We start from the raw sequence: 22,368 nt of genomic DNA, 5'->3' as shown, positions 1-22,368 counted from the left end.
GGCATCTGTTGTTACAGACAGGAGCGTGACTGAAACTCCTTCTGTTTTGTTTCTGTGGCCCACTTTGCGTGGAAATGGTGGCGAGCAGTTCCAGAGCACAGGACAGAGTTTGTAGGAGCTTCGGTACCCCATACAGCTTGTTCCCTCCTCTGAAGCAGCTGCGACACACTGGCTTGGACAATGACCTGCTAAGACCACTAAACTCAGGAAAAGGTGCTCTGCGGCACTTCTTATTCACCTGAGCTTTATTCCAGCTGTCAGCATTGTACGGTCCCTGGGTTGGCACTGTAAAAGAGGACAGGACAGATTAATGACAAAAGGGCAACATTCTTGCTCTGAAGGGTATGGAAAATTTAGCATAACCCATCACTATTGGCTTTGGTGGGAGATGGGAGGAAATTCATAAGTTTTTCCCCTTAGAAGTACTTAGGGTTCTCTATAACCCAGGAACCTGGGTGAGTCAGCATCACAAATGGGAAGAGTAACAACACTGTCAGGACTTCAGTAATGCCTCTTGCCCAGAATTTCAGCCATTTCTGTTTTGGCATCTCAGATACACGTTAACTGTTCTACTGTTCTTCTTCCAGATTAGTGAGCCCTGTAAGAAATTATACTTTCCTCCTTAGATCGAAAGATCTAAGGAACAAAGATATCATTCTTTGAGCATTTGAGAATAATTGTCCAAAGGTCAACGTGCGAAACGTCTAAATGAAATATCTGAAGATTAAACCGTTATGTATCTCAATCTCTGTTAAGATGACAAATCTCATGTTGGATAATCATGCGACTTGCTCTTGTAGAACAAACATACTGTGATGAATTGAACTGTCTTTTTCTTTTTCGCAGGAAAGGGTATGTCAATATGTGGAAGGCTAGTAGAGCACAATGGGTTTCTAACAAAAGACATAGAAGTTCTCATAACAATGAGTGACCTGAGAGAGCCGGAAAGATTTTGAGGATTGCTGATAAACAGCACGTGTTCTGCTGCTAATATTGACAGAGTATCTAATATGAGGCCTCATTTACTTTTCCCCCTTTTTTATGCAGCACCTTACTTTCAGTGGTCCTGAGGCTTTTTAACCACGGGCACGAAATAGAATGACATGGGAAGCGGAAGCCTAATTTCTTCACTCATGTCAAATAAATTCCTTGCTTTGTTCTAAAATGCTCGAATATATTCTTAATGGTTTTGTTTGCTTTTAACAGAGGAATCCCCTGGGGACTAGCCGGCTTTCTGGAGTGCTTTTAAAAATCTATAATGTGAAATAGCTGACATAATAAACAGGAAGCTCAGCTACACTGCTAGAGTACCATTTTTCAGCACTTCTGTTTGGTAAATAAAAATGGAAATTGATTTAATTTGTACTATTTGTTAACAACAGTTGAGTATTCTTGTATTTTTAACAAATAAGAATAAGAAACAGGAGGAAGAGGTGTCACTTCTCAAGTATAAGCACCATTACACTGCAATCCAAATAGGCCAAGAGGCAGATTCGCAGCCAGTAAAAAAAAAATTGCTCAGTATTTTAGCAATTTCCAACACAAATCTGAAAAACCGTTTTGAAAATATTGAAGAAATGTAACAATTTTTTTCATGCCACATATAAATGTGTAGTCTGTAATTCAAGAAAAATCAGTATTGGGTACAGTAGTTATGTGTTGGAAGATCATGCGAACATAGTTTAGATGGGTAGATTTATTGGCTTGTGAAACACAAATAGATGTTAAAAATGGAAACTTATTAAAAACAATCAGAAACACAATTATACAACTGTAAACAGGGTAGTAATTGTATGCTAAGTTAAAGTAGAGAAGAAGGTAATAGCACATCTCACTGCAGCAATGTCAGGGACTGCAGGCTGGGTCAATTTAGGTATATTTGTGTATGGGTATGTCATTTAAAGTATGTTTTTTTTTTTTAAATGGAGCAGCTTTTAAATAAACCAGTTTCAGTGGAGTTCATTTGTTTTTCTAAATTGTTCCAGATTTCTGTATATTTATGTTTTAATTTAGGTAAATTTAGAACTTAAATGAAAACACTATTAAGGTTTAGCAGTTTGGATTATATTTTACCTTCTAATAAGATTCTAACAAACAGTTCTTTGTCAAAGTTAGGTGATATTTCTATTTGGTAGGCCAGATTGTTTTCATTGAGAACACTTTTCTGAATGAAGAAAAAGTACAGGTTTTTGTTTTAAAGGTAAATTTATGCATTGAGAGAGAATTTGGCAATATACTGGAAATGCCTTTGAGTTTAGTGTTTCATTACTTAGCCAAGTGTATGAAAATAAATCCTTTATGAAACATTTTTTCAAAGGTATTCAAGGAACGTTTTCAAGCATCATGCTGTGATTTCTCCTGTCCTGTCCACTTCTGAATATTCCGAAAAGGATGAGGCACAGAAACAGTTAATGGATAAGACAGCGGCCCCTAAATTGTGTAGAGAGAAGAGGAGATCATAATATTTTAAATGGGCAAAGTTTAAGTGATCACTTACAAATGTGGTTTTTCATTGGTCTGTCAGCGGCGTCAACTGTAGCAGAGTGTCTTCTGCAGAAATCAGTTTTACCATCTGGCAAAGTCACACTCTGAGCCCAGCATACATGAGGAAACTTGTTACACTCTTTCTTCATGTATCAATGCCAGCTGCTGCGCTTCCAGAAACAAGCAAGCATGTTTGCTGAAAACGTTTCTCAGACTAGAAGCCAGGAAATATGACTGCTAGTTTCTGGAAATGCAGAACCAGCCATCTTACACGACGAAGGAGTGTATCAGGAAAAATGTTTGCTCCGGTACGCTGGGCTTTACATCTTTCTCCATCTCAGTTCCTTTAACCTAGAAGAGGCAGCCGGCAGCACATCAGCACCCCTGACTCATCAACACTACTCTCTCTCTCTGTCTGCTCTCCAGTTTGTGCGGGCCGCGGCTACAGCGCTGCAGGCAGGGACGCCGGGCCGGAGGAGAGCAGGGGCGGCAGGAGGAAAGACGGGCGGGAGAAGTCGGCGCTAAGGGAACGGCCAACTCCCAAGGGAATGCGTTATGACCTCTGTGGTGGTTGTTGATGGCGGAGGTCCGGTGGTGGAGTATGTCAGTGCGATGGAGAACCCACAGCAGGTAACTGAACATCAGAAGTATGTAGAGGTCAGTGGATCGATTGAAAAAAGTCGTGGTCCAGACACAGCCATCATTACGCGAGCAAGCATGAACATACAGCATGTAACCGAGAGTTGTGGAATAGGCAAGGAACTAACTTTGTTATATAGATGCTTAGTTTACGGTTATATGTAATGTTTTAAGAGAATTCAAATTTGGCACCAGAAAGGAAACCTGAAAGTCCAATATCATATTTAGGTCACATCGAAGTGCCACAATGTGTTTTTTTCCCATATAAACACTGCTGTTTTATTTGGCAAAGTGAGTTCATAATTGCATTCCTGAAGAAAAAGAAGCTTCACCACTTAGCTAGAGTACTATAGTTCTGCAGTTGTTTAAAGGAAAACAAAACCTCAAAACAAAAGGATTGGGCAATAGTGTTGTCCAGCTGTACAATAAATATGTATATATGTATTTTTTTCAGAAGTGCTCATCTTGATGCTGTTTAAAAATGAAATAATATTTATAAAGTTACTTCCTTCTACAGAACAGAAGTACTGTAGTAGCTTGTTTGTTCAAAAGGCACGATATCCTTGTGTTTGCTGAGTACAATGGTAGCTCTGTACCCCTGCATAGGAAGTGGTCATGGCTTATTACATATTAACAGTGAGTTTTCCAGGATTGTTTCTTAAAAACATTGTTTTTCACATGTAATTAAACTGTTTTTATTATTGTCTGCATTAGGAGGAACAGTTCATAAGGCAATTTTTCCGTGTTCAGATTTTTCCTCTTTGAAATACATTTGGATTTTTGCTCCTTTAATGGAGGACCCCTTGCTATTTATTTAAGAGGGAATTGACTAAACGAAGTCTGTCTTTTATTTACTTCTGGAAATACCAGTCAGAAAAGGCAGTTTTCCAATTATTGTGGGCTTGCACAGAATGCATGATATTTGAAGCAGAGAAGTTAAAGAACTGCTGCAAGTATTTTTGATAATGCCTATAAGGTAGTGATGATCTTTCACCAGGACAATCCTTTCTACTACAACATTGAGGGGTAATGTGTTAAAATATGATCAAGCACTTGGATTATAATAATACTTTGACACACTAAAACAACAACAAAAGCAACTACCACAAGACCAAAGCAGCAGAATCGAAAGATGGTGAAAAAATCAATTCTGTAGTAGCCTTTCTAAAAACAAAGCCCAGTGAAGTACTTCGACACAGTACAAATCCTTGGTGTAAATAGAAGTATTGATGACTTTTTGTGTACCAATTTGTTCACCAATAACATACAAAACCATTTAAACTCTTTAAATTAAATGCTTGAATAGTCTTGTTTGCGTATGTGCTTTTTGGCTTATTCCTAATTATGTAGTCTGGGCAATGCGTTTGGAAGTATTCAATTTATCACCACCTGAAGCTGAAGAAAAGGGATCAAAATGAAACAAAAAAGCCCAAGTTCTTTCCTGCCTTTTTGCGGTATTTGTAAAACAGGAAATCAATGTCCTCTTCTTTGATCGCAGGACTGTAATGTACGTTTGGCAGGGCAGAGGCAGTGTTGGAAAGTGGGAGTAAACTGGAGAAAAGAGCTCTTCTGAGCTGGAGCCAAAGTGTACACACACTTTAATTCTCAGAGGCAAACAGAGCCCTGAGTATCCAGTGGCTGGACCCTGCTGTTGACCTAGCTGAAGTGGGGCAATCATTATTCTTGGCTGATTTTTATCTGTCACAATTATTAATACAGTTATGGAAAGAAAACGTTTTAAATGTAGCCCTTGAATTAACAGTTAGTCATAGGGGAAAAAATGTGAATAGTTTCTTAATCACTATTAGAACGTATTTAAAAAGAGATCTTTTCACACTCTCCTTTAATTCCATCATTCTTTTATTTGCAATTTGCCTTTCTGATCTAAATGTCAGAATATGTAATTAAATCATTTTCATCGTATTGTTGCTGAATTCACAGGTTGGTCTGACAATGCCTGGAGAAATTAAAAAGGTTTTTAGTTTTTTTTTTCAGTAATAATAGCGAGACAGAGTCCTGCTGTTTCTGTTTGCGTAGTCTCAGGTCAGTCTATTTTGCTTTGACCAGTTTTGCCACAACAAACTGATACAACTTTCTTTTTGTTATAGTAATCCTGTTTGCATGTTTTGAAATTGAAACACAATGTGTGAATTTAAACTCTCAATTTCAGCAGCATGTCACAAAACTGCTGGAAGTTAATGACTTGCAATTCTTGTATGTGCACAACTACAGGATCTTTTTTTAAGGATTAGAAACTCTATACTACTGATTGTCTCAATACTGGAATTATACACTTTCGTAGAGAATTAAAATTGTATAGGAGTCAACCAATTCATTCTTTTTGTATACCACAACAGCCAGGCTGTCCTTTTAACATAATTGTGTTTGCTGACCTCAAACACCCCTCTCTTGTTAAATGTTGACAAATGATACTGGATGGAAAAGGGAGACTCAGCATGCTAAGAGTCTTGGCATACAAAATGCTAAACTGGCGAGTTTTTGGCATGTGATCTACTGGCACACTGTAGGACAAGCACAATCTGACCATGGGAACTGTGAAAGCTGACATACGCTGGCACTGTGATAGCCTATATGAGCTGTAGGAAATGACATTTACATGTGTGGTCAATTACTAAGATATTTTCACACATTCTGTCTTGCAGTTGATTTCAGTTCTAATTACTAGCCCCTGGTGGTACCTAAGATTAGTTTAATTTACAATAGTCTACACTGAAAATCAAGTCCAGAGCCCTACAGCGAGCAGCCTTGATACAGAGATATGGAGATGGCAACAAAAGACAAAGCAGGTGTTAAGACATGTGTACTGTATGTGCTCGCTTGTACTTGCGGGCTGGATGCTGAGGGGTTTGTAGAAGGCTCGTGTTTATATTGCAGGTGTGGGGTTGTCAGGCTAGACAGTCTTACTGTTTTTTGTAGATCCTCATTTGAGCGATTTTGCAATTTGTCAGTGTTTTTTTTTAAACCTGTGGTTTTTAATCTGTTAGAAAGATTGTGTTTGATAAACCTTTAAATATAATGTTTTATTGTGCACAGGCATTAAGCGCCAATTTTTATCTTGTCAAAGGCATAATGATGAATTTAGAAATTGCCATCTTTGAAAGCAGTTTTGAAACCCTTCTTGTCTTATGTCACCCTAACCAAAGAAATTTATCATTGGCTAAGTCTAAAGGAGCAGTGAGCTTAGATATTTTTTAGTGTTACACCTTGATGAACCAAATAATCTTACTGAGGTCAACACGGAATGGAGTTTAGTGGCTTCTCCCTCATTTTCTGTAACCACCGGTTGAGAAACCCAGCATGTTATAAACGGTACTCTGCAGAAGGAAGGGTATGTACTTAAGTTATTTTAGTCAGGATTCAAAAACTCAGGAACCTTGTGCATAGAACTGACTGTAAGCAGGGTAATTTTAACATTCTTCCTTTCCAAGCAATTAATTTCCATTAGCTTTCTAAAATACATTGGGAAACAAATTCATCTAGTTTAAAGTTTATGTGAGGTATATGTCAGACATAATTTTCCACCATCTCAATAATTCCTTTTGAATCTGTAAGGCATCACTGGACAGTATTGTCATCAGCCGGAATTTATTTTGAGGAAAAACATTATTTTTCAACATGATACAAATAATAATGTCTTAGTGTTATCATTATTTTATCTGGTTTACCTGCTCAAACTTTGGCCTGTTTTCTTCATGAGAAAAGCTTTGTGCACAGGAATACTAGAGGACACAAAGTGCCTACGAGTTTGAAGTGTCCTCCAGTATTGCTTAGATTTTTATGTAAATAACCAGAAGATCCTATTGAATCAACCTTTCGTGTAACTGCATTTCTCTTTCACAATTTCAGCATTTTTATATTGTATAGTTGCAAAGCGCCTGACCTGTTCTGTTTAATAGGTGACTATACTTGAATCTTAAGACCACTATTTCAACAGGAACACCATTGCCTGTATTTTGTAATAATATACTAGTGCCTTTAGAAGCAGTCATCTCAAATCACTTCAAAATACACAAAATCACAACAATAAGATTAAAGAAAATAAAACAAATAGGTTATAGAAAACAGAACAATCATGAAAAAGTCATTCTGAAAAGTATATATTTAGGCTAGATTTACAAACATCAAGTGTTACTGAATCAACGAAAGGCCCATAGGCATAGTCACCCACAGTCTGGCGATGAACAGTAGGAATGCATAATAAACTGGAATCTTCTGAGTGAAGGTCACATGGAGGACAGTAAACGCACATCCAGTAGATACTAGACACTCATGCCATGTAGAGCTCTGGAATGTAAGCAGGATTTTAAAATCAACTCAAAAGCTGATGGGAAGCCAGTGCAGGGACTCAAGACTGAAGTGATGTGATCACTGGCACATAACGTAGTCAGGATTCTAGATGCCAAATTCTGATCCTACTGTTACTAAGTGTAGTTTTAGTGACTTCTGCAACTAGGATGTTACCATAATCAGTCCTTGAAAGTTTTTCCACTACAGTCATGGAGAGTGTAAGGCAGGTTGGCAGTATTTCTCAGATGGAAAAACAAAGGTGCTTAGAAATTCTGTGCTTAAGGTTCAAAAAGTCAATCCAGGAATGAAAACCACCTCCAAATTCTTCATTTTGGATTGAAATGCAAGCATAGTGCCTTGCTTACATCATTGGTTTTACAGATGGGGGAACCCAACAGCAGGACCTCAGTCTTGTGTTGGAAGGGACTTTTCTGCTATAATTTAGATTCTTTCATTCTTTCCTTCCCAAGAAATGAGCGTTTTTTTTTTTCTTCAAGCAGGCAGTACTGTAGTGCTGTGTTTGGCTGGTGTGAAGTGTCTGTGGATTAGAACTGAAAGCTGAGGTGTGATGGTGGGTGTGCTGTTCTGGCAGGAGGAGGTTCAGGGGGAGGAGTATCCCGCAGTGATTGTGGAGCAGGTCCCGAGCGCTCGTCTGGAGCAGTGTTACGCAGCACAGGTCCTGGTGTACGATGACGAAACCTACCTGATGCAAGACGTCGCAGAGGAGCAGGAGATAGAAACTGAAATCGTGGAGTCCGGTAGGACCTGTTTGACTTTCTTTGCATAAACACAGAGAGGGGCGCTAACCATAAACAGATACAAAGGTGGTTCTCTAATTTAAAAAAATGTAGAAAATATAAATACTGTATTCCTTCTGTTCAAGCTTTCAAGTCTTAACTTTATTGTGAGGGAATGATGTGAGAGGAAGTGAAACCAGCATCGCTTCATTTATATTATTTTCGGACTAAAAACCACTCACTCCAGTAGAGAACTTTTTTTTAGTAATGGGAACCAAACTGCGTTTAGAAATGGTCATCATGTTTTCCTCATAAAAATCAAGCCTCATAAATTTTCCCCAGAGTCTTTCACGACTGACATTACTTAAAATAGCTGCTCTGTCAAAACTGTTTATTTTTTTATTGTAAAAACTGAAGATGTTAACGGCAAACGTCACGTTTACATCATAATGCCTTGTTTTGGTGAATTTCGGCCTCCACCTCTCACGCATTAATATGAAGTCGACTTTTACTACAGATTACGTGTGCTGCAAGGCAGCTCTCTCATCCAGGAAGTGCCATTTGAGTCAATGGTGTTCTGTGTACAGAATTAAACTCCAGTAATACAGTTTAATTAGCATGTAGATTGACAATTAATATTTCTTGTCTAATCCCTAATTGAGCCTTCTGTAACATTTAATTACTTTACAAGAAAATATGTAATAAATGTGTGTGAGGTGTCTTTATTGGCTCATTTTGTTACTAGTATTTTTTGGACAACCAGTGAATAGGTGTTATGTGACTGTTACAGATGTACACCTGGTTTCCTACTGACCACATTCCTCATCTTACGCAATCACTTGTAGCTAAATCTATTGAGTCACTACGGCAGAAACCAGCGGCAGTTTGAATTGTTTCTCATTTGCCTGTTATTCCGACTAATCCGAAAAAGGTTTTTCATGTGTTTTGGATCGTTCCATGTCCCACCCTTTTTTTCTTTACAAAATGCTGCTAGAGGATGCCTCTGAGAGATCATGCATTTTAAGACTTTTTTCAGAGCCATTCTATTCATTCTGAAGACCCCACTTTCTGAGCACGCCACAACTCTCTTCCTAGTATTGACTTATATAGGCTTTATGTGATGTTATGTTTTATCAACTGGTTCTTAAGCATTCAAAACCAAAGAGCCTTAAAAAAACTATTTCTGAATTCACAATTAGTGTTCTTCATCCATGGGCTACTTACTGTATATAGTACCCTTCCAAAAAAGAATCGGGACATCGGAGTGACAACTGTTAATTTTACTTTAAAATAAATTTTTATGAGTGATTAGAAGAATGTATGCTTTATTTTTGAGTAATTGCATACATGCATTTGACTGTATTTGAACAAATACTATGTGTTCAATCCAGTGACTATATGTATTGGGACACATTCACATTAAGTAGATTTCAGAGTAAAATTTGGTATTTCGCTTCATACTCCTTTGAAGCAATAACAATATGAAGTCTGTAAATAATTAAGTTCACCAAATTTTGTGCAATCATTTGAGATGTGTTGCCGCAGATCATCAGTTATTGCTTATTTTTAGGGTGTTCTGACTTCAGTATTTTTCTTCAGCATGTAAAACGTTTGTCTCAATTGGATTGAATTCTGGAAATTTACTTGGCCAGTCAGTTTTTCATGATAAACTGGCCTTGACCATATGTTTTGGGTCATTGTCATGCTTCATGGTCAAGCTCCCCAATAAGTACAGCAGCATTTTATTCTACATAAGCAGATGAAATGTTTCTATAGACTTCAGAATTCATTCTGCTGCTGCCACCATTAGTTACACAAAATCCATAAAGACTAAGTGAGTCAGCCATGCATGAACAAGCCAGAATATGCTTCACAGATGACACTGTTCTTTGGAGTATCTGCATTTCCTTTTTCTACACTTTAATTTTCCCATCACTTTGGTTAGGGTTTATGTTGGTATCATCTATCCATAAATGGGATTGTGTGTAGAGGGAAACAATTAAAAAAGTTATTGCTTACATTAATTGGTTACAATCAATGTAATTGTACAATGTACTTTGGTTACATACTTATTTCGTAACTTTAATTTTGTGTTTTTTATCACCCCCCGGTGAGCTTATAGAAAAGACAATTCATTGCCAGCAACTACTGCTGCATGCTGTATTGTTGTGCATTTGACAAATACCCTTTGATTGATTGATTGATCTGTGTAGTACAGACTATAAAAAAAAAGTAATAGGTTTATTCCATGCTGAAAAGAGAAGAGAGAAAACACAACGTTTCGGCTGTGAAGCCTTCCAAAACGTTGTTTTCTCACTTCTCTTTTCACAGAAGCTGCGAAAGACAAGCTAAAAGCAATGCCATGTTTTGTCTAGTACACTGCTGCTAAAGTTGGTGTTACTGTACGTGCAGTTACACTTTAGCCAATGACTTTAGGGTTTTTAATTTCCTCAGCAGAGCTTTTCTGCTGTCTGGTAGCTGTTGCTCACTGCCTGTCATACACTGTAAAGCAGCCCTGATCAAACAGTATAATCTAAAGTGGAGATGTAATAACCTATTGCATGTATTGGGGATCAAAGTATTAGATAATAGATAATTTAGTACACTGACTTTTGTTTTGTGTTACTACCATGACTTTATTAAGGAATATTAATATTAAGTTGTTTACACATACAAAGACACTGCATGAGAGTTTTTCATAAATATTACCAAGGGGAGCACTGTGACTGACAATACTAACATAGTGTGAACATTTAAGTACTGATTTATTAGTTCATTTTGTAAGTTTTTGTTATGGTTTGAAATAAGAAAAAAAACAAATAAGAACCATTGGATATCTACTATTTAATTATAAACTCTGATTTAGGCACTTAAGTGGCTGTTGTAGAACCAGTTAAAGGCCACATAAGTAAGATAGTTCATTGGGCAAAAGCGATTTCGCCCGCTGTATAGTACGTCAAGCTTGTGAAAAATCCTAAAATAATACAGAAAGAAACTAATATCAAGAGAAACATTATGCCATTGGGATGTTGGAGGCCAGACTAATTCTGCACATGGCCGCTTGCAGTTGAGGGTGTTCACAGCCAGCAGTTTCTAACCTTGTTAGAAGAAAATGATATAGTCAAATCTGGGACACTACAGTGTCATACAATGTAATGTCTTGTCAAGATCACTGGACAGGCCCAGGGGTGATGGACTGTACCAGACAGCACAGCACTACAATAATCAAGTCCTGGGACCTCACCTGTTGCTCTTCCTGTGGGCTCTTTGTGATGGGACTGCACATGTCCTCGGGCTGCTTATGTGACAGTGTCTTTCTGGTGAGGAGGGAATGTAGCATTTGTTTGATGAATGCCATATGCACTAGACCTGACCCCCATTGAACAGCTGTGGGAAGAGCTGTGATAAAATATTGGTATACCTGCTAAAAATGATGATCTTTCTGAGAATTTTGTGAATTTATTGTAGTTGCACTGAATTTGTTTACAAAATGTATTATAAGTGAGATGTTTCTTTTGATGTTCGGTTTACTTGGTATAGATAGAATTTTGAGAAGAGTGATAGACTGAAGTAGACCGTTCATGACAAGCGTAAAATATAACACTGAGTTCAAATTCTGATGTTTCCCTCATCTTTGAGTGGTTACAGTACATACAAAATGGAACAGCATTCAGAACTGCATTCTAGATGTTGCATTTTGTTACACATTAAGGGTAGAGTACATGTGATTGTAACTACCTATCCATGAAGTTAGTGTTACTCCGAAGATAACTTGGGCAATCCTGGAAATCATGCAAACCTTCAGTTTTTCATCAGGACTTCATCAGGAATCAGTCAGAGAGCACAGGAGAACACATCTGAGCTGACTCTCCATTGAGGGTATAGTCAGAGAAATACCTTTGTCATGTGAGGTAAACAGTTGTGCTGTATAGTTTCAGTGCCTTCATGTTAGAATTCAAGCATGGGCAGTAAGATATTTCTAATAAAATTATTTTAAATTTAGGAATGAGTTGATTTTCCTAGTACAAGGTCTGGATTTTAAAACATTTGATGTGATATAGTCATATTAAGTTAAAAATGGTTTGTACATAACGGTACAGAACTACTCTAATTCATGTTAATATTTTCCTGGATGTAACTGCTGTATATACATGACTAAGGGCTTTGTGTGTGTGGAATCTTTTACTTCTCATTTATATATATTTAAAACTAATTTTTACCAGCTAGATCTATAAAACCTTACCTGTAGGGCACTGATAGCTGTAATAAAAGTAACGTTTATTTTTATGCATTTTAAGTACCAGGTGATACAGTTGTTTGCTTTAGATTAATTACCGGCCTTGGTAATCTCCATCTTCCATGAGAACTGTGTAACGATATGTATTAAAATGAAATATTAGTTTCTTATGAAAGTGGGTTTATGACCCTTCTTGTGCTATTGTAAAACTAGAACGGAATGAAGGACTAATAGCTTTGGTTATATTAATGGCCTGCTATTATTGTGTGTTGGTCGATACACTATGTGTGTTCAAAAGCTTTGAAAAATATGGCTTGTGCACTTTTTAATACTTTAATTCTAAATGTCCTCTACCTTTCTGTTAAATTATCCATTGAAATATATATTTTTTAATCAAGAAGCAGATTTGACCAAAGTTACTAAATTGCAAGACTATATTTTAGTTGTACGGTTATACTGTACATCTGTTCAGATAACAACTTTTTTGTTTTACTTCCCAATTTCCAAGCAGAATGCCAACTGCTGTCTCCATCCTGTGGCTATCTGTAGCATCACACCTAAGGTTTGAACTATGTTAGTTGATTTATCAATGATTAATCAGGAACAAAAAGTTATTTAACTTAAAAAAAAATTAAAGACAATGCCTTTAGGAAATCTGAATTCTTGGATGAGGCCCACTTGTAGTCTTCTTGGTTTTAAACTAAAAAAGGGCAACTCCTTTAACCTGTAAGTGTAACACTTTTATTTCAACCCTGGAATATACTGTATTTAGTTGCTCTTCTCTGGATGAATTCCAGAACATCAGTGTTTTTTGTAACATAGTGACCGGAATTGTACATATTGTTCTAAATGAAGCCTTACTTCATAACCTTTAATTTTAATTCTGTATTTTTAACTTTATATCCTAACATTGTATACCTGTCTTATTGCTCCGCACATTGTCCGTGTGTCAGCTTAAACACCTTTTTCTTAAGTAGAATCTTCAAACTTAGAATTTGCTATTTTATATATTGTTTGCTGCTTGCGTGTAATATTCCGCACTCGTGTAAAAATCTTGAATTTGATCAAAATCTTTTCTAATTTCATTTGTTGCTTTTATTGTGCTTGCGGATTCTTCTATTTTGTAAGGTCTGCTAACTTGAATAATTTACTAACTAGACCCAAATCTAGATCATGAATATAAATTAGAAAGATTGGTGGTCCTCATATGGACCCCTGTTGTACTCCACTAATTACATCACCCCAGTTTGAGCATTTACCCCTTATTTAGCTCGGTTATTTAAATCAATTGAGGATAAAACATTGTCTAATAAGGTATGAAGAGATGCAGTATTCACCTGTTTCTAAATTTCTAAACAGTGAAGAGGTTTTTTTCTAGAAACTGTTGTGATTTCATGGTCAGGCTAGTTCAATGTGTTAATGGGATGGAAAGGGTGAGTTTACATAGTTGAAATTTAACCCTTCTAGTGTGTGTATATTAGCTGGTTACTGACTATAATGCTAATCAGAGGAAGCAAAAATATTTGTATTTATAAATTCAGATTATATTTATGAATAACAAACAATAAATGTAAAAATACAAGATGTTTTCTGGCTTTAATTTTAAAGCACAATCTGAATTCACCTTTGTTACAGTTCTTTAAAATGGGTGCTTTCATTTTTTAAGTTTTATGTTCATTATTATATGTCTTTGCTGGATTCTTGTAAATTGTATTTTTCAGTTAAAGGAAAGCAATGAAAAGCTGTCAAGAGCTTTTGATTGACTTGCATCAGATGTCAAAGGTTTTGTTCAGATTTGTGCAAGGAAAACAGCTCATGATTGGCACCCTACGTCTAGAGGGACATCTAGTGGTATTTCAGGAGAACTACCAGTGGAGACAGAAAAGCTACAAAGGAGTTCTAGTAGTTCAAGTTCAAGGTTTATTGCCATTTGTAATAAGTGTGTTTGAATTCTTTTACACAATACAACGTACAATATATATTTTACACTATACAATAGTAAACAAAAAGAATGTACAGTATACAGTGCACAACTGCTAAATTTAAAAGGTTGTGGTAGTGGGTAGTAGTCAGTCTACTGCTAGGTATTAGCTATTCAAGAAACTGCTTGGCGATCTGTGTTTTGATGCTACATTACCGCCTGCCAGACCTAACACTGTCAAGTGTGTAAAATTGTATACTTCTTTCATTTTTCTGCTTTTAATGCTTATTCACAGTCACTTACAATGCTTTCCTGAAAATCCCCCTTTTTAAAAAAATAGACCATATACAGGATTGAGATAGGGACGGTAAAGTATTTTTTGATAATTTTAATAAAATGTTAAAATATGAAAGAAAACATACTTGGATTTTTCATGTGACCTGCATCACCAATAATATATATTTTTTTACTTTAATTGTTTCTTTTATGATTTACTATTAACATTTGATGAAGGGTCATTAAATTGTATATTACAGTAGGTAAACAATAGCAGATCTATATACAGAAAGTTAGTTAAATCATGATCAGAAAGTAACAATTTGGAAGTGACTTTTAACCTGCGTTATAAGAAGCTAAGCCGCTCGCCCAGGAATTTGACAACTGGACAATTTTCCACACTGATGCACCCAGCAACACAAAAATACTGAAGATGAGGTACCTAAGGTTTGTGGGACTACTGAAATCCTAGATAGCAGTTTTAGATCTTAAAAGCACTCCAAAATGAGATGCATTTTATGTACAAGCACCACACACTGCCCTTACAAAAGGGTGTACTGTGTATCTCAGCAAATGTTCATGTTTAAACTTACATTTTTGGCTTGTTTTCGTGCTTGAGCTCTTTTTGTTTAATTCTTTTTTAACTAGATAAATCAGTTGATGTCTCAATTACGGCAATACAGAAAACAAAGTAATGAAAGAAGATAAAAATATGAAAATACCCTGAGATGCAAGGCTAGATAGTTTCAGCTTACTTTGTAACTTATTCCAGTTGTTAGTAGCAGCAAAATGAAATGACTGGTATCCCAAAATGTAAGTTAAGAACATAACAAAGGTTACAAATGTGCCAATCGAGCAGATTTAGTAGTAATTAAATGATCTGCTAAACTCATTTAGACATTTCTTAAAAGGCTTCAAAAACATGGCTGCTTAGGTAGTTCCACACTTCCACAACCATTTGGGTAAAGAAGTGTCTGCTGTTCTCGACTTTAAATGCACTGTCATTTTCAAATTCCGTCTTGCTTTTGGAAGGTTCAATTTGATAAAAGGTACTGCTAGTTAAATTGTAAGACAACCAGTAAGTGCCAGCAGTCCCACACAGCCAATTTTGACAACATTAAACTGCGAATGCAAATGTTTATATGAAAGCCAATTTTGCAGCTTTTTCATAAGACTTGAGTGATCAGCAGTCTATGAAGATAGCTTTGCAAGTGTAATTTTTGTTGAGATCCAGTATCATATCATTCGTACCATTAGAAGCTGATGTAACATATCCATGCTCAGAGCGAAAGCCATACTGCACATCTGACTAAATGCAATGGTAATGATTTATTTGAATTAGGCTTTATATACCTGCAGATTAATTTAATATTGTTTTCATAGAGGCTTTTTGAGATGTTATAACATTCAAAACCCTTGATACCCATAGTTCCAAAAGATATAATAGGCACATAAGTTTCATAATAACCATACTCCTGCACCAAATACAAATGATAACCTAAAACATACGGAATGAATGTTGTATAACCTCATATGTAGCCTTTTAGAAGATATACCGAAGGTATTGTGCAGGCTAATTTGAAGTTTACCAATATAATTATTACCTAAACGGGGTCTATAAATGCCAAGGAAAATGGATAAAAGTCCACAGCAGTCAATGTCGGACTTAATATACCTTTTGAAAAGAGGAAGAAGAAGGGCTTTGAGCGTGTTGGAATTTAGTCTATTTTAAAAGTGAAGTCAGTGAAAAGATCCTAAATTAAAGTTGTTTTCTTCTAAATAAAATAGTTCAATACTGTCCTGACCAGCTGATTTAGTAGTGCCAGATCTCTGAAGCTTAACTGGTACTTCTGATTCAGTAATGGGGTGTGAAACTGAAGAGACTGTGGGACATGGTCTATACAACATTCTCTATGAATCGGAGTTAGCAATATTGTAAAATATCGGCCTATCAAATACACATCTGGTGTTAATGAATTTATTGAAGTGAAATTTACATGAAAATGTAATTTAACAGGAAAACCCAGCTGATTTTAGCAGTCATAAAAAATCTTTAAAATGTATTTGGTGGGAAGCTTCAGTGAAAAACTGTCATACTTTTACATACAGTAATTTATGTAAATACTTTTGAAGTATATATGAAGCTGTCACAATGTAATTATCTGAGAGCCAGTGGTGTTTACACCTCTTTAAAATGGAATGTTATCTTTGCTATTAGTTGCTTGGTGACACAGCAATGTGGGGAAAGAAACGAATTTTGTCTTGGTTTTGAAAATAATCTGCGACAGTGTTCATAATTCGCGAGATATGGCACTGTTGTATTCCTAGTTGTAAAAATAAAAATATAATTTTAATATAAACAGCAGAATTTTAAAACTTTTCAAACGTTCTTGAAAAATATAAAAGGTAAGTACAATGATATTACGTTTTCATACACTTAACTGTTAGTGTTTGCAATTGGTAACCTTTTAGAGAGGATTCTGATTGAAAAGCTTTCAAACATAATCTTACAGATGTTATCATAGCAAAACTGGCTCCTTTGTAATAGTAACTGTTGTACTAATAGTGATTTTCTGTCACCTGTTTTTGCCTCAATCTATAGTACAGAAAGTGTGGGATATATATAATTTGTTACAGAAAACTGGCGTTCAAAAATGTATATTCGAGAGTGATTATAGTAGTGTCAAGCGATTGTGTATTGAAACCAACAATAAAAGCGAACCAGTGTAAAGCGTGTAATTTCTTTGTTTTAGTTTTGTTTTAAGCGATAGCAACGATCGTGTTGCTACAGCAAACTCGCTCTTATTCCCGAGTACTGTAAACTTACAATTTCCTTAAGCCTTCAGGCTACTGAATTTGACCTGTTTAGCGCAGAGACACATTGAGCAGCTCGCGTGCTCCTTGCGGCTGTCGGGGCAGAAGAATGTTACTAAATTGTAAACAGTATAACTGTGTGGGAATTAAATGGAAACTCCTGCCGGCCTCTCACACACATGTGAAATAAATCAGGAAATCTATGTCGCGACTTCGCTGCTGCTTTTGTCTACGGATGATATGTCGCTCGTGAGAAACGTTCAGGATCTTTTAACTGAAAGTAATCAACTTGCTCTGCAGTGATCTCGGCAGCTGAAGTAACGCATCGAGCAAACGAAAGAACAAAAGCATTTCTGGTGTGTAAATAATTCAAGAATACAAATCTGATGACATCTTTTATGTAAAGTTCAGTTAATGTTTACGGTTAGGCAAGCGTCGTAGATTAAAGGATTTATGATTATGGGGAAAACAACATGGGGCATCATAGCGTTCTAAACATCCAAAATCTTCTGAGCAAGTGACTGCAGGCTGTCCTTGTGCTCTTGAAGCTGACAGCAGCACGTAGAGGATTTCCTGTGTTCGGCGCGGAAGAATCGCGGTTGCTCCAGTAGGTTGTGTGTTTGGCTGAATTTGAGGCGATTTCCTGTGCTGGCGGAGTGATCTTAGCTGCGCCTCTCTTCAATGCAAGTCAATGTGAATCTGCAGCTCCGGAGAACATGGCGACTTCACTGCATGAGGGACCCGCTAACCAGCTCGATCTGCTTATCAGAGCCGGTAAAGCCTTGCAAACTTTTCCTTCCGTCGCGTCGCTGCTTGATTTCGTTTTCCGCGCTTTCCAGCCTGGTCCGTAAATCCAGATTTGTTAAGTTGTTTTGTAAAGTAATGGAGGGCAGATCAGGAAGTGATCACCTTGGTTAGCAACCTGCATGGCGTTCTCTGCTTTTCCTGTTTCGGGGGCTGAAAAAAGTACTTTATTCTAAAATGCACAGCAGCTCAGCTAAATGCAGATGTGACAGGATTTTCTGTTGCATTGCATACAGTTTAATTTGAGGTGTATTTCGTCTGCTTTCTGTGGATTTTAATGATGGTTGTTGTGAGTTGCTGGGAAACCAGGAAGTGTGCAAGATTGTTGTCTTTCCTACGTCTTTGCCACGCTGTCTGACTCGGAAGGACGTGCACTTCTAATCTTTTTTCTTTTTTAATGTTGTTTTTTTTGCTATATGTCATCGTAAAATGTGTAATAAGAGTGCCATTGCCCTTTTCTTATAGTTTTGAACATTCTGAGGGATTAAATTACCGGGTTGTGTTTTTTTTCTTAGAATACAAATTCTGTAACGGTGGAATTACAAGACCTAACTGCATGCTCAGGTTCTCATTTGATAGGTCTAATTCTTTTTACAAAAATGATAGAGCTCGACAGATAGTTCACGTCTAAAACTATTTTGGTATATTTTATGTAATTTAGATGTACAATTCTAAATTTAATTTCATAAGAAAATGCGTGACCTGTGCGCACTGCAAAGTAGGAGGTTTTGTTGTTTTATTAGAAAACGGGGATTGGATATTAGGAGTTTTCATTTTATTAGTATGCGCGCAGTTTTTTTATAAGTCGAATGACTTATTTTAGGATTTTCTTTTTTTCTGATTATTTGATGGCGGAAGCACTGAGATCCGTGCGGACACTGTATTTTGTGACTGACAGGACCGTCCGACCAATCGGCTGTGAGAGATGTTCGAAATCCGCCACAGACCCAATAGCTGTGCGTGGTGTGAGAGGCGGGGAAGCGCCGGCTGGCCAATGGGAGTCTGGGCGGGGGATGATAGACAGGTCGCTGCGAGAGCGTCTGCGGAGGGAACTGGAGGGAAAGAGTGTAAACACGGAAGTCAGAAGGGACAGCACTACTTTTTGCAGAACCGCTATACAGGATGCAATTAAATAGTACCGTTTTAATTACCCAATTTTTAGAGATTGAAGACTATTTATGCAACTGTTCTCCATCGTATATTTTCTTTTGGCTTTACATTGATGTTATTCTAATGAAGAGTTTTAGTACAGCTGTTTTTTACATGCACATTTTTAGGATAGTTGACAAAAACATCGTTATACGCTGTGTAAATATTATTGACTTACAATGTCCAATAACCTGTTACAGAGAAGCTGTCCTTTGAATTTTTAAAGCCGCACTAGATCAATGTTTACACGGTACCTATTTTTAGAGCGTTATCTTTTTTCTATCTTTTTCCACTTCCAGCAGTTAAAGAGTCTCCAGTGGCTCTTGCAGTTTTTTAACACGCTTAGAGTAGCCTTAGTTTCCTGCTCCTTTAATCGTGGCACGTTCTTCAGTTACTTCTGCCATTCATGAGTTGAAACGACAACGTAGGTGTGATTGGGGTAGAGTGAGGTGGTGTCTAATGACTCGTTTTTTAAAACTGCATTTTGCATTTTATTTTTTGTGCCCGAAGTCAGTCAACGGTTTCCGCAGACGACCCAATCACTTTTGTGACCGTTTTTGTGAATTAAGTGCTTCAGATGAAGAACATCAGAGCAGTCCTGTCTTCTTTTCCTGCTGCTTCTGCTTGATTTCCATAATAAAACTGAAATTTTAAACCTTTCATCAATATGTCATCACTGAAGTACTATACCTTATTAAAAAATACTTGTGACTTTAAAATCAAAAGTGTAATAGATCTATATACGTTTGCCTGTTTCAAAGTTTATACAGACTTTCCTTTGGTTACTGGTTTTGTGTATTTCGTTACTTATCCATATCATAAGATCATACTAAAATGGATGTACAAGGCTAAAACTTCATAAGTGTACAATAGTTAACTATTCTACCTTTTGTGACTTTTATCCTTTTTTGTAGAATAAAATGCAGTTGATATTTAATAAACCCATTTCTGTTGTCTGTTCTTTTAAACTTAATCATATATTCAGCACTATTTTGTATCTTGATAGTCGTTATGAAGCCACTCCTTTCTAAACAAGACATTAGTAATGCCTGTTGCCAGCTTTCTAAGAAATATTCCCTTTGTCATTGTGTTGCTTTCCTGAAGCTCTTCACTGTGTACGAGCGGTTTTACTGCCGCCCAGCTTCGTGGTTCTCCCTGTTAAAATGTGTAGCAAGTGTGTAGGTCAGGTCCTCTTCAGCACATTGGCACTGGGGACTGAACACGTAGGATCACCTAAAGATAGCCCCTCTCAGGCACCCACTGCTCATGGCCAAACATGGCCAGAGCAGGGCTGTGGACGTGGCGATGGAAGACAACAGGTGGTGTGGTGTCAGCGAGGTTAGAAATGCTGGAGGAAGCCTGAGAGCACGTCAGTGTGTTGTATATAGAGCTCTTTCTGTAGGTTAGGTGGTGGCTTCATTTGGGAAAAAAAAATGCCTATTAAATACATAATTAATAGTTGAGTTTTCCTAGCAGTATGCAAAACGCTCTCGTAACATGGTAGTGTGTCAGTTCTTTTCACTTCTAAATGGGGAGGCAGTGCAAAGGGGGATAAATGATTTGCTCGGCCAACAGCTTTACCCATGGGAGCTCGTGGTGCAATAAGGTTTTTCAACATAAAGTAATCATGATTACAAGTAATCATTCAAGTGCTAAAATTCCTTCTCTTATTGAATTAACTTGAGCAATTCTTCCTCGCTTTGGTTATTTTCATCCTGCGTGTTGAACGTGAACATTCATGGAAAGTCTGCAAACTGGGTCTCTCATGCATTTGGTGTGCAAGCTATCAGCTTGGGGTTTCCATTACACAGTGTATCTTGCCTTGTTCAATCTGATGATTTTCCAGTCTGTAGTCTGTTGGTTTTGACCACATTTTTACCCAAATGAGTAGTAGACGTTAGGTGATTTTAGTAGCTACGGCATGGTCCATTGCTACAGATCCAAATCTATGTCAACATGAAAAATTTGAAAGAGTTTTATTTTGAGTTTGAAGAGACAGTGATAAATGGGTATAGATTGGCGTTTGTTTTCTATATATATTTCTATATACTGTGTTTAGTAAATTCTTATTCCTTGATTCACATCTTTACTAAACAAAATTAGATTGCTTTCACCAATTACTTTTAAAGTGCACAGAGAAGGCGTGACATAGTATTTAAATAGCTGTTCTGCCCTCTTGTGGTTTTTGGCCTGCTTGCTGCTATTCCCTAGATTGGAGTTGGAAAGCCGCAGATGGAAAGCGGCGTTTTCAATTTAATCCTGTAAAAGCTGCTTGAATTGTTTTGTCTTTACATACGTTAATGGAAACTTTTGATCGGCGATGTGTAAAGGAAGCCTTGCAAATAACCCTTCATGAAAATCGAACCAGAAGACAACCTGTGACGCTAAAAGGCATCGGTGGTTCCTGTCTCTCTCTTTACATCAAGGATTGTCCCGCTGGTGCTTTTCTTGAAGTCCACCTTATTTCTTTCGCAGTGGAAGCGTCGGTGCATGGCAGCAATGTCCACTGCTCCGACAAGACCATCGAGGCGGCCGAAGCCCTGCTCCACATGGACTCTCCCACCAGCCTGCGGGGGGACCGCAGCCCAGGTGAGCCTCCACCGGAGACACTTCTTCTAAACCTGCCGCAGGCAGAACGGTTATGCACTGAGCAGGTCTAAGTATTTTGTGGTCCTTTCAGCTTGTTTTATAAAATATTGAGAATGCATGTAACAGCATTTTAGGACGTGGAAAGGCTTGGAACGCAGTCTTGAACAAAGTTTCAGATCCTCAGTATCACTTAATGTGCTGTCATAGGCTTTTATTTTGCTTATTTTGTCGAACATGATTTTGCATAATTCATATAAATTGACAAATTTTATATGTCCTCTATAAGGTGTTTTTTTAAGGAAAATAAATTTAGAAATGAGTGCTCAGAGTTTACGGATTTATTTATACCCCCAGTGAAATTGGAACTAAATACTATATTTTATATATTATATAACAAAGATGTAGAGGTT

General features: G+C 37.1%; 1 protein-coding gene across 7 annotated transcripts in view; it reads left to right on the top strand.

Moving 5' to 3' along the window:
* The window catches only part of elf2a (E74-like factor 2a (ets domain transcription factor)), a 54,999-nt gene that overhangs the window by 24,766 nt on the left and 7,865 nt on the right, over nt 1–22,368 (top strand). For 4 of the 7 annotated variants that reach the window (XM_069189926.1, XM_069189920.1, XM_069189910.1 and 1 more), the window contains exons 2-4: nt 2,911–3,141; nt 8,024–8,189; nt 21,845–21,958. In XM_069189926.1, the coding sequence (XP_069046027.1) occupies nt 3,040–3,141; nt 8,024–8,189; nt 21,845–21,958 (382 nt within the window). In that variant the 5' untranslated portion in view covers nt 2,911–3,039. Of the gene's footprint in view, nt 1–2,910; nt 3,142–8,023; nt 8,190–17,805; nt 18,191–21,844; nt 21,959–22,368 lie in introns of those variants that run through there. The other 3 variants (XM_069189937.1, XM_069189943.1, XM_069189944.1) reach the window with 3 other exon arrangements.

The sequence above is a fragment of the Lepisosteus oculatus genome, chromosome 1 (assembly GCF_040954835.1).
Source record: "Lepisosteus oculatus isolate fLepOcu1 chromosome 1, fLepOcu1.hap2, whole genome shotgun sequence".
NCBI classification, from domain to species: domain Eukaryota; kingdom Metazoa; phylum Chordata; class Actinopteri; order Semionotiformes; family Lepisosteidae; genus Lepisosteus; species Lepisosteus oculatus.
This window is presented reverse-complemented; position numbering and strand designations above follow the sequence as displayed.